The sequence below is a fragment of the Cetorhinus maximus genome, chromosome 10, assembly GCF_964194155.1.
Source record: "Cetorhinus maximus chromosome 10, sCetMax3.hap1.1, whole genome shotgun sequence".
NCBI classification, from domain to species: domain Eukaryota; kingdom Metazoa; phylum Chordata; class Chondrichthyes; order Lamniformes; family Cetorhinidae; genus Cetorhinus; species Cetorhinus maximus.
The window spans coordinates 42,190,277-42,211,646 of record NC_135888.1 but is presented as its reverse complement, the minus strand read 5'-3'; the positions used below and the strand labels follow the sequence as shown (position 1 = coordinate 42,211,646).

General features: G+C 46.5%; 1 protein-coding gene across 7 annotated transcripts in view; it reads left to right on the top strand.

Moving 5' to 3' along the window:
• The window catches only part of abca2 (ATP-binding cassette, sub-family A (ABC1), member 2), a 576,571-nt gene that overhangs the window by 354,519 nt on the left and 200,682 nt on the right, over positions 1–21,370 (top strand). For all 7 annotated transcript variants that reach the window (XM_078550348.1, XM_078550347.1, XM_078550346.1 and 4 more), the window contains 3 exons: positions 5,121–5,249; positions 13,014–13,181; positions 15,258–15,354. In XM_078550348.1, the coding sequence (XP_078406474.1) occupies positions 5,121–5,249; positions 13,014–13,181; positions 15,258–15,354 (394 nt within the window). The remainder of the gene's footprint in view (positions 1–5,120; positions 5,250–13,013; positions 13,182–15,257; positions 15,355–21,370) is intronic.

Here is a 21,370-nt window from a genome sequence, read left to right as displayed (position 1 = left end):
TTCGACACGGTCAGCTCAAGAATGGAAGCTGGTGAACTGCCAGTGTATTGGATAGGCAATAGTACATAACTTGTGGAGACTGAAAGTGAAGCACAGAATAGAACATGAAGGCAAGTTTTTCTAAATCAGCAAGTTATTGTTAATGCCTGCCTAAGGTTAGAGCACAGAGAAATGCAATGAAGAGCATATTAAGCATTAATTTGTGAGAACCACTATTTGGAAAAATACTCTTAGATCCAAGGATATTTGTTTTTTTTTTCCAATAAATTTATCATGCTCACTCTCACGCCTGAGTTGCAAACAGAATCCAACACTCCCATCTCCCCCAGCCTTGTCTTGTTTTGCTAAAAAGAAATTATTTCTACTGGTTGGAATGCATGGAGGAGAAAGTTGGGAGCTTATTAATGTACGCAGAGATATAACGAGATGTGTTCAGTCGGAGCTTGTTAAATCTTAATATCGGCTGATAGAGTGCTTGGTCTTGCAATTTTGCAGCAGCAACTGTAAAAAAAAAAAGTAATAAATATTTAATTTAGCTACTGGCAGAATGCAGTACTTTTATATTTCAGATAGTGACAGCTGAGAAAGAATCATTCAGCCCAGCTCTGTAATAAAAGGCAAATTCAGTTTATTTGCAAAAATCTCTTCCTCCATTTAATTGAATTTCCACAATGTCAAGTGTTTTAAGGAGGATTTTTTTCTTAGTTTCTAAATGTTGCAATGTATTGGAAATAAGGCTTTGATCATCACATCAGGTTCATAAAATGCAAAACTGCGAGTGGGCAACAGCTTTCAACATCCTACTCCTGATTCACATACCAGACAGGAAAGCCTTTTTTCTTTATTTGCTAGAACTTAATTGCATTAGGATCCTTACGCAAGTGTTAAGTAAAATTGATGGTAGAATACGTGCACAGCATCATTGTTAAAGGCACAAAGACTTGGGGAAAATAAAGCTTCTGTGAGCATCCATTGAACAGTGAAGGCGATAGCTAAGTAATAATTAGAACTCGGATATTGTCCACCAACTCACATTCCTTGCAACCTTGCATTTTTTATTGAAAATGCGTCGCAAAAGAGAATTTCGGAACAGATGATTGAGCATGGCAAAATTTGCCAAAAATTTGCAGAACATTTTTACATGGTATCAATGACAGCAAGTGATAATTGGAGGTGTGGGTTAGTTCCAGTCAGTTTTTCTATCACTGGAGCTTCAGTCTTAGTCAAGGATTAGTCAGTCCCCTGTGGTGATGCACAGGGGAAGTTGAGGCTGAGTAGGTTATCAGGTAGAGTAGCATCAGATAGCAGGAGCTAAATTTTTTAAAATATATTTGTTCATGGGATGTGGGCATTGCTGGCTAGGTCAGCATTTATTGCCCATCCCTAATTGCCCTTGTTCAGAGGGCATTTAAGAGTCAACCACATCGCTGTGGGTCTGAAGTCACATGTAGGCCAGACTGGGTAAGGATGGCAGATTTCCTTCCCTAAAGGGCATTAGTGAACCAGATGGGTTTTTACAACAATCAATGATGGCTGTCATGGTCATCATCAGACTTTTGGTTCCAGATTTTTATCTAATTCAAATTTTACCGTCTGCCATGGTGGGATTCGAACCTAGAGCATTACCATGAGTCAGTGGAATACTGGTCAGTGACAATACCACTATGCCACCACCTCCCTTAAAATGGGATCAAGGCATGAAAATGTAGGTTGGTCTCTATTTTGAAGACATACATTCTGTCCTAATTTTGTGTAATGTGTATAGTTGTTGGTTTATAGTTAAACGTGGACAATTTGGGATTCAGTGAAGGAAAGTTGATTTGTACATAGGAATATCCAGGGAGCTGGACACCACCACCGACAGGAAGGTCAGAGGATATACGACACAGAAACAGAATTTGGCCCAACCAGCTATTTGCTTCACATGAGCCTCCTCCGATATCCAACTCTATAAGCGTAACTCTTCTTCCTCACATGCTTATTAATCTCAAATAGGTTTCTTCTGGATTCCCTATGGTGACTATCTTATGTTGATGTCCCCTGGGTTTGCTTTTTCCCTCAAATGGAAACACTCTCTGTATACTCAATCAAAACCTTTCATGATGTTAAAGACCTTTATTAGGCCAAGAAAAAAAGACTGCCAGCCTTTACATCCCTTCCTAATGGGTATACGGTGTCATCCTTGAAAACCTTTTTTGCACCCCCTCCAGTGCCTCCAAATGCTTTCAGCCGTGGCTCAGTTGGTAGCCCTCTTGTTTCTGAGTTACAGAGTTCTAGGTTCAAGTCCCGCTCCAGGGCTTCAGCACAAAAATCAAGGCTAGCGTTCCAGTGCAGCGTTGAAGGAGCACTACACTGTTGGACTTTTGGATGTGACGTTAAACCAAGGCTCTCTCTGCATGCATAGGTGTTTGTAAAAGATGGTACTATTTTTGAAGAAAAGGAGAGTTATCCCCGGTGTCCTGGCCAATATTTATCCCTTAATTAATATCACAAAAAACAGATTATCTGGTCATTGTCACATTACTGTTTGTGGGAGCTTGCTGTGCGCAATTTGGCTGCTCCATTTCCCACATTGCAACACTGACTAGACTTCAAAAAGCACTTCATTGGCTGTAAATCGCTTTGAGATATCTGGTGGTTGTGAAAAACGCTACATAAAATGCAAGTCTTTCTTTTCCTTTTAATAGAACATGGAAGTCAAAACTGTTCAAGTGTAGTGTCCCCAACAGCTTGACCAGTTTATAAAGTCTATTTGTGTTACAAATGTGAACTTAGGAACGCATGTGAAAAGCTGACAATAGGAAGTAAGATTTTATATACAGGAAATATAGACATCTTTAACATATTATAGATGTGCTTTAAGCTGCTAGTCATCTGCTTCTTTCCAACAGCCCAATGGTGAAGAAAATTTTCAGCTTGTACAGCTAGCCTTGCAGTCAGCATGTGGTCACATCTGCTTTGCTTCCCAGACTTCAATTCAGACCCCAATTCAAAATGGCCTTGATAAGTAGAGCGCCCAGTTATTAAATGGCCATTTGGTTACTATGAGCAGAATCTTTCGGGCCTGCTCGCAGCAGGAAGTTTGACGGGTGGGGAACTTAATTTGGCGTGAGACCAAAGATCAGTTTCCCAACGGCGGGATGAACTTGAGGAATGTTCTCAGGACTTTTAAAGGCGGGTCATGCTTCCCAATGAACAATGCTGGGAAGCGCTTTGTATGGATTAGCATGTTATCCATTCTCATTAAAAGGCCTGCTCACTAGAATTAAGTTCCCCTCCAAATTAAGTTCCCCGCCAGCGAGAAACTAAGATGCTAACTTTTACAACTGCGCAAAAGTGGCGTGGACCTGGCGAGATAGACCTCCTCCATGAGTAACAGTGAGTTACTGCTGCATTGTCCTCTTTGGGGAGTGTCTGTAAATGCCAGCCTATGCTTGAGACCAGGTGGTGGCAGTGCAAGTTGCGCGGAGGATGACCAAGGGAGGGAGGACGGGTTACAGGGAAAGGGTGGAGCTGTGGCCGGGCAAAGTTGGAAGGGATAGTGCAGGCTGTCCGGGTGCCCTTTAAATATGGTGCACGGACCTTCGACCTCATGAGGTAACAGCAGGGATGGTGACTTCCTGCCTGCCGGCCGTGAGAATTGGCGAGTCCTTCATGGACGCATATTTAATGAGTTGAATTGCGCAGGATTGCGCGTGGTCAGCCGTTCTCTCTCTCTCCCCCCCTCTCCACAACAGTGGAAATCACTCCCACTGAACTTAGACTCCTGAACAGAAGATTCCGGCCTATGTCACTGTTCGGCAGACAGAGAAATGTAGAAGATTTACGCTTGAAACCATGCTCACGATGGTGAATAGCGAAACTGACAGGAAATTGCTGGAAATTGTTTTGTCTACTATGGGATGTCACAATACAACAAATCTCTTGCCTTACTTATGTTGAGACAAGTAAATTGTTTTTGACTGGAACTGTTTTACATTTGTTATTTGCTTGGTTGAGTGGGCAAATTTGCTTTGTGTAATCAGGTATGTGAGAATACCCTTGTGCCATTTCTGACTTCCTTCTCTCTGAGGGAAGTGACTATCCTTCACTTGGAATCACTCCCCTACTAACATTACAAAGTATCGTTTTTAGGGGGACCTTGAGCACACATGTCACAGAAAATCCTTTTGAAGTCAACAGCCACACACACAAATTTAGAACTTCAAAAGGACATTGACACATTGGTGGAGTGGGCAGATAGGTGGCAGATGAAGTTCAATGTGGAGAAGTGTGAGGTGATACACCTTGATACAAAGAACATGGAGAGACAGTATAAAATAAAGGATACTATTCTAAAGGGTGTGCAGGAGCAGAGAGACCTGGGTATATATGTACATACGTCATTAAAGGGGGCAGGACAGGTAGAGAGAGTTTTTTCTAAAGCATACAGTATTCTAAGCTTTATTAATGGGCATAGAGTACAAGAGCAGGGAGGTTATGATGAACTCATATAAGACCTCAGCTGGCGTATTGTGTACAGTTCTGGGCACCACACTGTAGGAAGGATGTGAACGCATTGGAGAGAGTGCAGAATAGGTTTACGAGAATGGTTCCAGGTATGAGCCATTTTAATTATGAGAAAAGATGGGAAAAGTTGGGACTGTTTTCCTTGGAGAGGAGAAGGTATAAGAGGAGATTTGATAGAAGTTTTCAAAATCATGAGTGGTCTGGACAGGGTAGATAGGGAGAAACTGTTCCCTCTCGTAAATGGATCAAGAATCAGAGGGCACAGTTTTAAAGTGTTTTGCAAAAGAAGCAAATGTGAAGTGAGAAAAAACATTTTCACACAGCGAATAGTTAGGGCTTGGAATGCACTGCCTGAAGGTGTGGTAGAGGCAGGTTCAATTGAGGCATTCAAGAGGGCATTGGATGATTATCTAAATAGAAACAACGTGCAGGGTTACGGGGAAAAGGCAGGAGAATGGCACGGAGTTAAAATGCTCAGAGCCGGTGCAGACACGATGGGCCGAATGGCCTCCTCCTACACCATAACAATTCTGTGACTCTGTGAATTCCATTCATTCTTGGAAATGCTAATTAATACATTTGCTTGTGTCTGACTCTTATATTTTTCCCAGGCCAATGAAACGTTTGCCTTTGTTGGGAATGTTACACACTACGCCACAGTCTGGCTGAATATTTCCTCAGAAATCCGGACATTCCTGGAAGATGGCAAACTACAGAATCGCATCAGCTGGCTGCAGCAGGTAGGTGCAGTTGCATCCCATATCTATTTGTAACACAGCAGGGTATATGAAGCCAAATGGCAGACAAGATTCAATGACCTTTGTTCACATTTCTGTCAAATGGTGAATGAAGAGCAATCATTAGAATCCTTTCAGTGAGCAAAATGACTTGGGGTTGACATGAATTTATATGCTGACTTGAAAGGCATTTATATAACACACCAGCACAGATCACGTGCCCCAGTGGTAGCATTAACTTGAGCTCATCAGGCTGTCAGAATGAAGCCTTTCACCAACATAAATCTATTTAGAAAAGGAACTAGGTTATCTGTTAGCATGACCAGGAGGGTTGCATATTACAAGTTTAATTGTCTCTTAAAAAACTTGGGTGCAGAAAACAGTTGCAAACAAATTTTGCATCAATCCAAGTGCATAATTTATAAGCACACTGACATCATGTGTGTTTAATCAGAGTACTTAACGATGAATTGCTTCAAGAAACAGTGTTCTGAGAGGATTTTTGAAACTAAAGAATGTTATCTGCTACTTGAGATAACTGTTATGGGATCATAAATTTTAAGAGAGTTTTTTTTTAGTGCCATATTTTATCTCTTTGTTTCTTCTCTTCACTCACGGCAGTGAGGTCTCCTTTGTAGGGAACAACTTGAAGGGCCCCAACAATCCTCCACTACCTTCGGTTGCCTACCCGGTCTTCATGGGTGAGCCTTGATATTGAGAATGTGTGAGCTCTTTGAGCAGTGGGGACACTGCAACCAAGCCTAGTTATGATCTGCCTTCACTTGCTGTGACATGCCCTCATCCATTTTCCGTGTTGCGACACATGCAAGTGTCTACTACTACAAATATTACCACCCTCTGGAGGACCCCTCACCAGCATTAACTATCACACTCCCAGGATTACCTGTAAACATAAATACACTCTCAGGGGGCCCTGGTAATAACTTCCAAAAATCACTACCCAAGGCAAACAGTCCAATCATTCCAGTTGTTAAGATGTTCAACTTGCTTCAGCATTAATAATCTCAAGTTAAAACATCATAGTTTCTTGTGAGCATGTAATCTCGGCTGGCACACAAGTGCAGTACCCAGGAAGTGCTAAGGAAGGTGTCACCTTACGATAAGATGTTAAACCAAGGTTGAAGCTAGATGTAAAGGATCTGACGGTGTTATTCAAGGAAAAACAAGGTTTCTCTCCCATGTGTTCTGGCAAACATTTATTCCTCAACCGACACCATAGAGAACATAGGTCATTTATCTCATTGCTGTGTGTGCATCACCGCTATGATGCCTACATTATAACACACTTCAAAAGTACTTCATCGACTGGGAAGTGCCTCTGTTCACCCTGCGGTAGTGAGGTTCTACATAAATGCAAGCCTTTCCTTCCACCTTTTTCATGTTTCTGGGGTTTTGTACGCCCTGCCGATGACCATCTCCAGAGTTTGCAATTTGCCATTTTAAAGCTAACATGTTTGTGTGTTGCCGCATTGAATTCCAAGCAATACTGAGTCTGCCACACCATTGGTCTCTAAATCTATTGCACTGAAAAAGAAAACGTGAGGACAATATGTTTTATTAATGCACAGGATTGTCCATTCAAGCAGATGGAAACTTCTCATCAATTAATTCAACTGTTCTACATCGTATATATAATTTGTTCATGTTCACTGGATGTTTCCTTACGGGAAAAAGGGTTAAATGGGAGGAAAGTTCAGAACATGAGGCCAGCAACCCCAATGCAGTCCCACTAATGGGCTTGAGAGTGTAGCTAAGGCCTTGACGTAGACCAACTGGCCATGAAATGTAGATGGAATAGAGAAGAAACCATGTTTAAAATGATGAGTACCAGATCTTTCTGCACATTTTTTAGCACCATGTTACCAATGTATGCACCTTGATTCAATAAACTGGAGAATTTTTTTTAAATTAAGGAGCTTTGTAGTGTCGTTTTAAGCATTGATTACAGTAAGCCCCCCTCCCCTAACCCTCCCCTTCCCTCCCTCCCCCCTTCCCCCTCCCCTCCCCCCTCTCCTCCCCTCCCCCTCTCCTTCCCCCTCCCCCCTTCCCCCTCTCCCTCCCCTCCTCTCCCCCTCCCATCCTCTCCCCCTCCCCTCCTCCACTCCCCGCCCCCTCGCCCCCCTCCCCACCACTCCCCCACCTGCTCCTCTCGCCTTACCCGCCTCCTCCTCCTCCTCCCCTCCTCCCTCTCCCCCGCCTCCTACTCCCTCCTCTCCCCCGCCTCCTGCCCCAGCCTCCTCCTCCCTCCCGCCTCCTCCTCCCTCCCCTCCCCCTCCTCCTCCCTCCCCTCCCGCCTCCTCCTCCGTCTCCTCCTCCCTCCCGTCTCCTCCTCCCTCCCGTCTCCTCCTCCCTCCCGTCTCCTCCTCCCTCCCGCCGCCTCCTCCCTCCCGCCGCCTCCTCCCTCCCGCCACCTCCTTCCTCCCACCTCCTCCCCTCCCTCCTCCTCCTCCCCCGTCCTCCTCCTCCGTCCTACTCCTCCCACCTCCTCCTCCCCCTCCCACCTCCTCCTCCTCCCACCTCCTCCTCCTCCTCCCCCTCCCACCTCCTCCTCCCCCCTCCCACCTCCTCCTCCCCCCTCCCACCTCCTCCTCCCCCCTCCCACCTCCTCCTCCCCCTCCTCCTCCCCCCTCCCACCTCTTCCTCCCCCTCCCATCTCCTCCTCCCACCTCCTCTTCCCCCCTCCCACCTCCTCCTCCTCCCCCCTCCCACCTCCTCCTCCTCCCCCTCCCACCTCCTCCTCCTCCCCGTCCCACCTCCTCCCCCTCCCACCTCCTCCTCCCCCCTCCCACCTCCTCCTCCCCCCTCCCACCTCCTCCTCCCCCCTCCCACCTCCTCCTCCCACCTCCTCCTCCTCCCCCTCCCACCTCCTCCCCCTCCCACCTCCTGCTCCCCCTCTCCTTCCTCCTCCCACCTCCTCCTCCCCCTCCCACCTCCTCCCACCTCCTCCTCCCTCCCACCTCCTCCTCCCCTCTCCCACCTCCTCCCCTCTCCCACCTCCTCCCCCCTCCCACCTCCTCCTCCTCCCCCCTCCCTCCTCCCCCCTCCCACCTCCTCCTCCTCCCCCTCCCTCCTCCCCCCTCCCACCTCCTCCTCCTCCCACCTCCCACCTCCTCCTCCTCCCCCTCCCACCTCCTCCCCCCTCCCACCTCCTCCCCCTCCCACCACCTCCCCCCTCCCACCACCTCCTCCCCCTCCCACCTCCTCCTCCCCCTCCCACCTCCTCCTCCCCCCTCCCACCTCCTCCCCCCCTCCCTCCTCCTCCCCCTCCCTCCTCCTCCCCCTCCCTCCTCCTCCCCCTCCCTCCTCCTCCCCCTCCCTCCTCCTCCCCCTCCCTCCTCCTCCTCCTCCCCCCTCCCTCCTCCTCCTCCTCCCCCCTCCCTCCTCCCCCCTCCCACCTCCTCCTCCTCCTCCCCCCTCCCACCTCCTCTCCTCCTGCCTGAGGAGGGGGAGGAGGCGAGGGGGAGGAGGAGGCGGTGGGGAGGAGGAGGATGCGGGGGGAGGGGGAGAGGAGGAGGCGAGGGGGAGGAGGAGGCGGGGGAGGAGGAGGAGGGGGAAGGGGGAAGGGGAGGAGGTTTTTACCTTCGGCCTTGGGGTCTGTTCTTCCCCTGGCTGCTGCCTCCGCTGCTGACTTCGCCCATGCTGAATTCCCAATTAAGTTCTGGGCCCCATCTAGTGGCAGCAGTTGGTCAGTGCTTCAGGACTGAAGTCAGGACTTCAGCTGATAGCTGCACTGGATACACTATGCCACTAGATGGACTCCGATTAATCCAAAAGTACTGTACCTGTATAGTGAGCGTAATGTTTAAATTGTATACATTATTGTATCTTTTTATATTTAGGGATGCATTTTACTTTGCAAGCTATTTTAGCTAGAAATGCACTGTGCTGCACACATATAGTACTGTATTTCAACTTGTACATTGTTTTTTTCTGGGCAAGAAATGTCTGAAGGAACTTACCTCCAGCTTTAACATTGATTCCTGTGGGAACATATGATTCACTTAAAGTTGTTTCATTTAAAGTTGCACTTCTCAGGAACGCAACCACAACTTTAAATAAAGATCTACTGTAAAGATTGCATCGATCAGTGAGAATTTAACGCTTCTTTGAAAAGATGCTGAAGAATATTTAATAATAAATAATGGTACGCTTCTCAATACTTCCATAAAAATGTAATCCAGCCAGTGCTTCCTCAGGACTGTAATTGCAAATCATGACCAAAGTCTCCTCAAAGAAGGTTGCTGCTCGCTAAGAATCAGGGAGGGCTGAGAATTACTGACGGACAGCAAGTTGCAGCATTTCCACATCAAACCGCATGTGGGGTTTAGAATTTGAGAAAGGACTTCATCCCATGCTTGTGAAGATCAAATAATTCAGATCCCCCAGCTCCTGCAATGTTGTTGGAATAATGATTCTTGCGAATCAAATTAAAATTTCTTTGATTCACTGCAACTGCAAACTTTTTCTTTGTAATTCTTCAAGGAGACAGTGTGACCGATCCGAAGTATAAAAGAATGAGCAGTGATGAGCTGAAATCATTAAATTATATAAAATATTGAATCGTTTATAGAAGGTAAACACTGATTAACAGCTGAAGCTGCACCGAGTTGAAACAGATTTCTAAATTTAGAACAGCAAACAGAAATACCTTCACTCAGAGACAAATAGACAGTCAAGGTAACCAAGTCCATTCACTATGTGTACACAATGGAGTCAAACAAGAATCCTCAAGATTAAATGTAGAGAAAGGAAAAGAAAAATAAAGGAGAAAAGATAGTCACTCGCAAGCTAGGAAACACGTGTCAGTTGTGTACACTCACCTCTGAATCAGGAGGCTGTGTGTTCAGTTCCCATTCTGGAGACTTGAGCACAGGAATCTCGGGAGTCACCCCAGTGTTGCATTGTTGGAGTTGCTGCCTTTCAGATGAGATTTTAAACTCAGGCACCGTATGCTCTCTCAGGTGCATGCACATGATCCCATGGCACCCCTTAAAAATCAAGGAAGTGGTGTAGTGACCAATATTGGCCGTATAACCAACATCATTCAAATAGACGATCTGGTCATTGTCACATTTCTGTTTGTGGAAGCTTGCTGTGTTCAAATTGGCTGCTGTGGTTTCCTGCATTACAACAGTGACTACTCTTCAAAAGTGCTTTGGGACCTTTTTAAAGGTGCTTTATAAATGCTTGTCTTTTTTTAACATGACAACTAATTGGCGCACAGCAAATCCCCTTATTCAGCAATAAGATAATGGCCAGTTCATCTCTTTGTTTTTAAAGAGATGCTAGCTGTGGAATAAAGATTGGCCAGGACACAGGGCAGAACTCTCCTGCTGTCCTTTGAAATAGAGCAATGGGATGTTTTATGTCCAATGAGAGTGCAATCAGGCCTCGGTTTAATGTCTCGTCTGAATGATGGTACCACCAACAATGTAGTATTTCCTCAGCCCTGTTTTTAGCCTCGGTTTAGTGCTGAAGTTTTTGGAATGGGACTTGAGCGTACAACCCCCTGGCTCAGAGATGAGAGTGGTACTCACAAAGCCACAGCTGACAAAGATGACACAACTGGAATGGGAGCCAGTGCTTAGGACAGGTTCCAGGACCCATAAAACTGCAGGTCACAGACCCTGCTTATAGGTTAGAGTTCACCTCCACTATATTGTTGGTCACTGTAAATTGCAGGAGTACTGAGGTTTTACCACCAACAGCAAATTATCAAACACAAACAGTCATGATAAAAATCATTGCTGTGTGTGTTCACTTCAAACAATTAGAATAGAAAGAGTGAATTGTAGTCTGCTCTACCATTCCAGGATGTTCTAAAACCATCTGTGAAGGTGTTAGTGTAGTTCACATGTTGTCAGATATTCTTCTCCATCTCTGGTCTAATCATAGTCATAAGATCAAAAACAGAGGGTTGAAATCTGGAATCAAAACCTGACTTACAGAAATCTGCTGGGATTTGGTTGTGTGCCAGTGGATTTTTTTACTGAGCAACTGGCTTCTTGTTTTTGGTAATAAGTGACATAATTCTGTTTGATTTCAGCTGTCACAGAATTGGATTTGAGCTTCCCAATACCCCATTCAGCACTCAAACATTCCTCATTCTGAAACTTCCAAAGCCCATTGGGAAATTCAGCTAAGTGAGAGAAAGCTTTGCTTACCAAATGGAAATGCCAAAAAAGTTTAGCTCAATGAGGAAAGCTTAAACTTGTAAAATAAGTTAAATAGCTGATTGTTTTCACATCCTCCATTTTGCACATTCACAGGGGGAGGAGGAGGGGCAGGTGTAGCACAATTCAACATTGCTGGGGATACATACTGGGCAATAGTGGATTGAAGAGAGGTAATTGAGTGGGAGATATAATGGGTGGTCGATCCATACTGCGCTCTCTGTGCCCCTGTCAAAGTTGAATTTCTTCCCCATTTTTTTTTTAAAGCACTACTTTTTCCAGTAAATGATTCAAGTAGCTTTCCTATCTCTCAAGTTAAAGCAATACCAGACTTGGTGTTCTGTGGGGAAAGCTTTGCGTCTTTAATGCCCAGAGTGGTGCCCTGATCCACAATGCCAGATGCGTGTGGATGAACACCCAAAATTATTTTGCATCAATTCAAAAAATGGTAGCACAACTGTCGGAATTGTATGAACTTCTGAGCTGAGTTTTTATGCTTAATGAGGGCTGTTGGCTTTTAGAAATGAAATTTTTTACACTTCAGACATCTAGTACCATCATCAAACAGCCCAGGGTTAGGTATAGCACAGTCAACAACACACTAAACAATGGGCTTAGCTTCAAAAGGCAGACCAGTGCACACAGTGTGAAGATTGTTTTTCTACTAGCAGTCATCATTGTGACTTTGCTGGTTGTGTGTGCGCCAGTTTAATGCCAGGTTTTCTTGAATTATGAGTGCTGCTGTGCCTTCTGGACTGAGGCTTGCCCTTAAGGGAAAGCAGCATGCTATCACTAAAAGGGAAGTGTGTCATGTGGTCCAGTCTCAGTTTCACTTTGGTCTGTGAGCAGAGCGCAGCACACGCAGCTCTGCTTTTGATCTCTTCAAGCTTTCTATACATATATATTATATATATATAATATATATTCTCATGTATGTAGTTTAAACAAATGAACCCACAACATGTTTGCATAATCCTTTGAGTGATCGGTGCTTTTATATCAATATAAAAACATGACAAGGCTTTTCTACTTAAGACCCTTAAGGAGGCTCCTGAGGAGAGGAGACTTTGATTGGATCAGTCTAGTCTAAACATCTAGCTCCAGAGGTGAAGCCTCGAATGTTATTTTTTTAAGCAGATCTTTTTATTGAATTTTTCTGGAAGTTGGGAAATGTGTTGACTGTCACCATTCCTCTAAATGTTGAACCAAAATGTAACCAGAAAACCATATACAATAATGTGTCATTGGTATAATTTCAGACTTTATATGGAACAATTAAACAAAAGAACATGCTAGTAGTAAAACGGATATGGTTTACAGTCAGGATTAGTGCACTAATTTTAGACAACACAGACGTAAAGGAAAACTGATGGAAAAATGTACTTCCGGTGTTGACTCAGACTTCAAAACATTCACTAACCAATTAGCCTGTTGCTTTGCTGCTTGCTCACAGATATACTTGATAGGTGGATAAGTTAAATCAAATGTAGAAGCACACAAATTGAATCTGAAGCTTATCTGAGATAGGTAAGTTGTACATTTCAAACCTTTTGCTCCTTTTTTTGCTCTGCAGTTTACCTCCGATCTGAAAACACACCCGGAAGTCTTGAATGCCTCCGATAGCGACATCATCAGGAATTTTATCAACAGCAACTTCTCCATGCCAAACTCCAGCACGCTGCTCCAACAGCTGGACACCATTGACAATGCAGCCTGTGGCTGGATCCAGTTCATGTCCAAGGTTAGGATGCATGGAGTAACTTGAACTCACGGGCTCGGTCTAGGGAACTTTGCTGACAAACTTGCTTCCTGGAATCCTTGCGCTGTTTACACCTCTGCAATGGACACAGCAGAGCAATCAGTGCATTTCTGTGCCCATCGAGTCTGCACCAACACGTGAGAAACACCTGACCTACCTACCTAATCCCATTTACCAGCACTTGGCCCATAGCCTTGAATGTTATCACATGCCAAGTGCTCATCCAGGTACTTTATAAAGGATGTGAGGCAATCCGCCTCCACCACCCTCCCAGGCAGTGCATTCCAGACCGTCACCACCCTCTGGGTAAAAAAGTTTTTCCTCACATCCCCCCTAAACCTCCTGCCCCTCACCTTGAATTTATGCCCCTTGTGACAGACCCTTCCACCAAGGGGAACAGCTGCTCCCTATCCACCCTGTCCATGCGCTTCATAATCTTGTTGCTTTAATTTGCACAGAAAAATAATCAATTCTTGCTTCAATTTGCATTGAGAAAGAAAACCAGAAATCGTAAGTGGGAATGAGTCAATAAAACCAAATTTATCTATGTATTTGGCAAAATTTTCATGAAAGGCATAATGGGCTGTAACTTCCAACGGAGTGGCAATTGAGTCGGATTGTCACTCAGCTGGAAAGTACTCACCTAAAAATCCAGCTGACCCTATCCCGTCCGACCTTCCAACTCAGGCCAGGCGAGATCTGGACGGGGCAGTGCGCCTCCAGGACCTATCATCGAGGGCAGCTCAGTCACAGGTAAGTAAGCCACACCCTTTTTTATGGCACTAGTTGCCGTAAACCAGATAAGTTTAAAGATCCAGCCAGGTTTAAAGGCCTTTGATGATCCAAGGAGAAGGTAAGGATATAAGCTGAGTGGGTAGGATTTGGGGAGTGGTGGGGGTTGGCGGGGGAGGTGGGTCTTATTGGGTCAGGTCTGGGGGTGTGGGGGGATCGGGTCAGGTTTGGTCGGGGGCGGGGGCATTGGGTCAGGTCAAGCCTGGTGTGTTGGGCCGGGTCTGGGTTGGGGAGGGCAGGAGTCGGGCCTTGGGGGTCAGGGGGAGGTCGGGAGTCGGGCTATTGAGGGGCGCGGGTGGAGTCCCATGGGGGCAGGAGGGTAGTCCCGTGGGAGGGGTGATGGTAGCGGGGTGAGGGGTGTCCCACTGATGGTCAGGGGTGTTGGGGGAGTCCCGTGGGATGTTAGTGTGGGTTTGTACAATAGTTACCCAGAAACTAGAAGTGCTTCTAATTCTTCTAACTTTTTCTGGGTAGCTATTGATGGAAGACAGTTGGAACCATCTGAAGTTTGTGATTTGAATTGTATTTCAGATGGTTCCTAGTTCAGGACAATTGCCCATTTGAAATTTGCACTTTCTGGACAATTGCCATGCTAACCTTACCTGGGGGGAGCTTGTGGAGGCGGGGGGGGGGAATGGTTTCTCAGCACGTTTTTGGGGTACCCCCTAGTTACACTGACCTGGAGCTTGGAAGTTACGGCCCAATATTTCAAATAATCTTCCAAATAAAGTAAAAATATGACATTGTTTAAAATTCATTGGGGGCCATGATGGAAAAATTATTTGACTGGAGACATCTGTTGGGCGATGCGGCCTTTTTAGTGCTGATATTTCTTAGAAACCTTTCAACATTCGTTTATTTTTGAGGGAAAATTTATTTTGAACCTCTGGGTCATATATTAAACCCCAACTCAAACAGGAGGTGTGCACTTGCTTCCAGGCCCTTACCAATGCCACTTGTAATCAGCTAGTAGGTGCACAAGGATGCCCTGAGCTGACTCTTCCAGTCTTTTCTTTCCCAACACTCTGTTGAAGTACCTGTCCTCAGCCATGGCTCTGTGATTTTCCAGCAGACGGGATTGACCTTTTCGCCCTTCAGTTTCTCTCAGGAATGGGCCATTTGCCCAATTATCATCTAAGAGCTTATAGAGTTCACCCATTGAGGGCAGGTAAGATTTAATAGCAGTTGAGGCTGGGATTTAGTCTTAACTATGTCTTTTAATCTGTTGCAATCGTAGTGATTTTGTTCATTTTGTTGTTTCTACAGGTGAGTGTGGACATCTTTAAAGGTTTCCCCAATGAGGAGAGCATAGTGAACTACACCTTAAGCCAGGCATATCAGGATAATGTCACAGTGTTTGCCAGTAAGTATTCTATACTTGTAGCTAAGTTTTGTTACAGTGCAATTGGTTTAAAAATGATTATAACAAAAAGTGAATATGTTATTCCTCCCTATCATATTGCAGATATTTACATTCCTAATAAGGCAATCCCCCTTTACCCCATGACCAGATCCATCCACATAATTTAGCTGAGATTCTTCCTTTCTTTATCATTTCACGGGATGTGGACAACACGCTGGCAAGGCATTCGTTACTCCTGCCTAATTGGTATGGAACTGATTGGTTTAGAGGTCATTTCAGAGGGCAGTTAAGAGTCAACCACATTGTGGTCTGGAGTCACATGTAGGCCAGACTAGGTAAGGATGGCAAATTTCCTTCCCTAAGTGATGTTAATGAACCAGATGCGTTTTGATAACAATCGATGATAGTTGTCATGGTCACAGTTACTGAGATTAGCTTTATATTCCAGCCTCTGTTTTTTTATTAATTGAAGTCCCATCAGTTGCCATAGTGGGATTTGAACCCATGTCCCCAGAGCATTAGCTTGGGCCTCTCTTCCAGTGACATTACTATTACTCCACTGTCGCCCTGTCTCAGATGGATGGAAGGATAGGATGGGATGGGATAGGTGGCAGATCTAAACTGATGGCAGCAATAGGAGCCTCACTATTAAAAATTTCTCTAGATAGACATCCAACACTAAAACCCAGGATTAAACTTGATTCCCCTTGTTTAATGGGACTGCATGTCAATGCTAAACCAGATTACCTGGAGGCGAGTAGGATTTTTCAGACAGTTTGGTTGATTGTACAGAATTATGGTGCATATGTTGGAAGAATTATCTCTCAATGAATAAGATTGAATGTGATCTGCTGTTGGTTACTACTGGGGGAAAACTTGACCTCCTTTCATTGCAATGGAATGAGAACAGACATCTTCATCTATGAATTGTTGCAATTTTTTGTCATGTATGTTAGCGACAGGGTCATAGCTGATAGAGTACAGCGACATAATAATCCAGGGCAGAGGCTGCAGCGAAGCCTGTCTGCAATCCCCTGTGGGGCTGACTTCAGCTGGTCATAGATCCTCCGGCCCTGATAATCCATGTGGTTTTCTTGGCCCCTGCCCTAACCACGATGGGAGACCGGAAGAACTTCAGAATTTGAAAGCTGCGATCTCTTGGTACAGTTTCAATTGTACATCTTTCAGGTTTGTCAGTTGAAACAAGCAGTTTTTGGGGGAGCGATTCAATATATGTTGCCCTTCATAGGGATTACATATAGAATTATATTTAGAACAGGGGTAAATGGTCAAAATCACTCATCAATTTTGTGCATTGATTAACATTAAAATTAGGATAGCAGATATGGTTTCTGATACTTGCCGGTTGAAATGCCCAATATGATGGTTTTGATGGATTAAATATGGAAAACCTGTTTTCACTGGTAGGAGAGTCAGTGACCAGTGGACACAAATTTGAGGTAACTGGTAGAGGAACCAGAGGAGAGGTGAGAAGAAATTATTTTATTATGATCTGGGATGCACTGCATGAAAGAGTAGTGGAAGGAGATTCAGCTTTAACTTTCATGAAGGAATTGGATAAATACTTGAGGGGGAAAAATCTTACAGGAGCATTGGATTAATTGGATCATTCTTTTAAAGAGCTGACGCAGGCAGAATGGGTTGAATGGCTGCCTTCTGTGCTGTAACATTTTATGAAATGGAGTCACATTAGTTGACCGCACGCTGCTCCACTTAAATCTGACAGCGCTCATGTATGAAATGATATTTTCTGAATGTTGTTGGAGCTGCACCTTTCCAGGCAAGTCGTGCTTCCCTCCTCAAGTAACTCCGGAGGCTGTAATTGGAGCAGAATTTGGGGAGACCTGTGACCAGAAGCTTTGGCACCTCAGACCATGGATACAAGAGCAAAGCAGAATGGTGCTTGGCATAGAATTCAGATAATTGTTCTTTTATTTTTTTTTAAAAAAGGCATAACCTCAGAAAGGGAAAATTAATTATCCTCACCCCCCCGCAACAAAGAACCTTGTTGAACTACAAGCCCATATGGATGGTTCCAACGGCGAGAGAACTTTTTAAATAAATGTTAAACGTTGCCATAAACATACAAGGTCCCTGTGACAACATTCAGTGATGTCTTTACATTAGGGTGTTAACTGAAAGAGAGAAACTTGCTCATCTATTTTCATCCCAGGAAACAGAGGGGGGAATCATCCTAGATTTGTACTGAGTGAGGTAGCGCGCGGGAAAAATGACATTTTACCCACCAGCCGCAATGACAGCTTTTCAGACCGTATTGTCCAAACCCGCCGCATTAATTATGCATTCCTGGGAAATACACCGTTTCCATGGCGGGTGGGCTCTCAATTGCCCACCACGCCATCATCTCGCCGCTTCATCACGCCGGGCACCATATTTAAAGTTCAGCCATGTGCAGGCCTTTCAGTGCTTCCAGCCCAGGACCACTGCAAAGAAGACATAGCTCTGAAAGGCAAGAAGACTGCAGCCCCCTGGTTCAATGATATGTCCCTCAAACGCCTTTGGATGCAGTGGAGGCTCGCCGCGATGTCCTCTACCCCCGCTCTGGCCGCAGGATGGGCAACAACATCGCTAATCTAGCTTGGGAGGTGGTGGCAGCGGTGGTCAGCACCTATGCCCTGCAAAAGATGGACAGCTACCCAGTGCGGCAAAAGGATGAATGATCTCCTCCGTTCCGCCAGGGTAAGTCACTCTTCTCATCACTCTCAACTCACACACTCACAAACCTATCACACATCCACAGGGACCTCACTCACTGCCAGTTCAAAGGACATCACCATTCACTCTCTCACACACACCTTCATTGTCCTTATCCCATCCATGGGACACTCACCACCACGTGCAAGGCATATTTATCATCTGGCCTGGCAGGCACCCTGCTTATACTCTCTCCATCTCTGTTTATGCAGGACAAGCTGGAGGGAGAGGTCGCAGACTGGTGGAGGAATGCCTGAAATCAGGGTCCTGACGGACATTGAAAACAGAGCCATCTAGCTGGCCAGCGAGGATCTGGACTGTTCCTGTGCTGACAGTGAGGTCGGCGCAGCTCTACCAAGTGAGGGTCCAGCAGTGCAATATCCAGCAGACAACCATGCTGTGAGTGACGTGTCTTGTTTCACAGGCCACTGCCATGGACTAATTATCTCCCCTTGCTTTCGCAGGCACATCTTCCAAACAGCCGACGGAGTCCATGACCCAGGGCCTCCAATCAAGCCCCGAAGAAACTTCTGAAGAGGAATCTGGAGGCACCATCCTTGAAGTCCCGTCACAGCGCTCACCCACACCCTCCACCAGCGCAGAGACACACACCTCAGTGTGACCTAGCTTTAGAGTAGCCTTGGGATTAAAATCTGGTGAGCGCATCTCACTTTCTGATCCACAGCAGGTGGCGCAGGGAATTCCCAGGTGTCCAGCACTTGGAGGACTGCTAGAGGTCAGAAAATTGCTGAGTCTGAGTCAGATGACGAGGCTCTGGACTCGGTCAGGTCACAGTTGCTGGAGCTGCAAGGGCAAGCTCAGGAACAACAGGAAGGGATGTCCGCTGCACTCCTCAGATTCCAAGGCACGATGGAGGAGTCTGTCCACCTTCACTCTGAGGTGATAGCACTGGCATGCCAATGCCCTGATGTCAACACTGTTAGGATGGCAGCCACCACGGAGACCTTGGTCCAGGACGTCGCTCCTGCACTGCTGCACGGGCTCAACTCCATCGCCGAAGCTATAGTTGGCCTCCAACAGTGTGTACACGAGAGGGGTGTGGGGCAGCTCAATCTCACTCCAGCTACCTGTTCTTCTCAAGGAGACAGCCAGGGCCCCTTGGCCACACAAAATGAGGAGGATCAGCAGGTGCACATCCTGGAGCCATCCACCCAGGTGCCTCCGAGAGTGCCCAGCCCATCCAAATCCCTACTTCCTGTGACCCTTGCAGCTCCAACCCCACAGGCCAAGGAAGGTGCCACTGCCACACAGCAGGCCCCTGAAAGTAGGCCGGGGCACTCCAGGTCTCAGCCCTCAAGATGACGCCCATCAAGGTCATCACAGACAGGGTGTCACAGTCAGCAGGTTGCCTCCACCTCTGCTGTGGATGTCCAGGGAGCACCAACATGTAGCGGCAGGGTTAGGAAAGTTAAGAAGATGTAGTTGCACAGCCTGGGTACAGGTGTTAATCACTTGTATATACTGTTTACGATTGTCAATGAACTCCCAAGAATATCTCCTTGTCTATGGCTCCTTGTTCTGATGAGCAGTGTTCGTGTCACTCAGATGTGAAGCCTTTCTGCACAGGATAAAGGCAGGCGTCTCAAACCAGGGCCTCTGCCCTGTGCTTTGTATAGCCTTCATAGCAAAGTGATGGTCGGACCTCACACTCCCTGGACAGATTACAGGTGCCTGCACCTCAACAGCGCTTTCATTGCTGCCAGAATGTCGTGGGCAGGTGTCACAGAGTTCCGTCAATCACTCTGTGTGCTGTCAGCACCTTTAAGATGGGGCTGGACCCATCTCTTCAGCATTTGTGATCAGTGACCCTGTGCTCCTGAAGAGGTCAGGTGCTGAAGGCAGACAACAGATCAGATGCTTTTAAAGATTCATGGCTGTGTCTCTACGATGTGACCCTGATCACAGAGCGCAAGTGAGCTGCCCCCGGCTAAACAAGAGTCAAACATTCACAGAAGCTATGTGAAGATCTATGGAGTGTCCTCACTGCATTTCGTCATCAACCTCCTGAAATCGAGTGACTATTAGGTCCTTCACTGCATCTCCATGACAGGAACATGTTCACAGAGGGTATGTGCATTGCCATATGTCAGACTGGAGTTAAACATTCAGGGATGCAATGTGAGGATCTTAAGGAGCCTCCACATTGTAGCAGATATGAGGACCTCCCAAGTGCACCTGCCTCCTCTGGCTGGTGCGATGGCTTCATCGCCATCATCGTCCCTTCGAAGACCTCCGCACCATCCCCATCAACGACCTCCTCATCGGAGGAGACCTTCAGCTCCTCCATCTCCTTCTCAGCCAGCTCCTCTCCCCGTTGCAATGCCAGGTTGTAAAGGGCACAGCAGGCAACGATGATGTGTGACACCCTCTGTGGACTATATTGCAGGGCTCCACCAGACCGGTCCAGGCACCGGAAACTCAGTTTCAGCATCCCGAAGGTCTGCTCCACCAAAGTTGCAAGTTGCTGCATGAGCCCCGTTATACCTTCACTCTGCTGCAGTCTGCACAGGTATCATCAGCCACGTCCTCTACGGGTAGCCCTTGTCCCCAAAGGGCCATCCCTGCAGCCTCTATGGACCCTGGAAGACTTCAGGAATCTGTGATCAATTGAGAATGTAGGAGTCGTGGACCCTCCCTGGAAACCCTGCACAGACCTGCAGGATGTATTTGTGGTGGTTGCACACCAGCTGCACATTCAGTGAATGGAAGCCCTTGCGAGTGACATAGTTGGCCACATGTTGCGATGGAGATCTGAGTGCCACATGAGTGCAGTCGATGGCACCTTGCACCTGTGGAAAACCTGAGATCTGGGCAAATCCAATGGCTCTTGCATCCTGACTTTCCTGGTCCCAGGTGAAATGCACAAAGTTGTATGCCCTTGTGACGATGGCAACTATGACCTCATGGATGCATTTCTGGTCGGAGGGTTGTGATATCTCACAGAGGTCACCTGTAGAGCCCTGAAAGGAGCCACTGGCATAGAAAATGAGCATCACAGTCACTTTCACGGCCACTGGCAGTGGATGCCCTCCATGGCGCCAAATCCTGCAGTAGCTGGCAGATGTGACCGATTCGTTCCCTGGACATATGCAATCTTTGGCGACATTGGTTCTCAGTCATCTGCAGGATTGAAAGGCAGCGACTATAGCCTCTGGGTCTAGCTAAGTGCCAACCAGTGACAGCTCGCTGTGGTTCTTCAGTGGCGTGTGCAAGAGCCCCTTTCGCCCCTTCTCATTGGTGCTGCCCCTCCCTCTGCCCA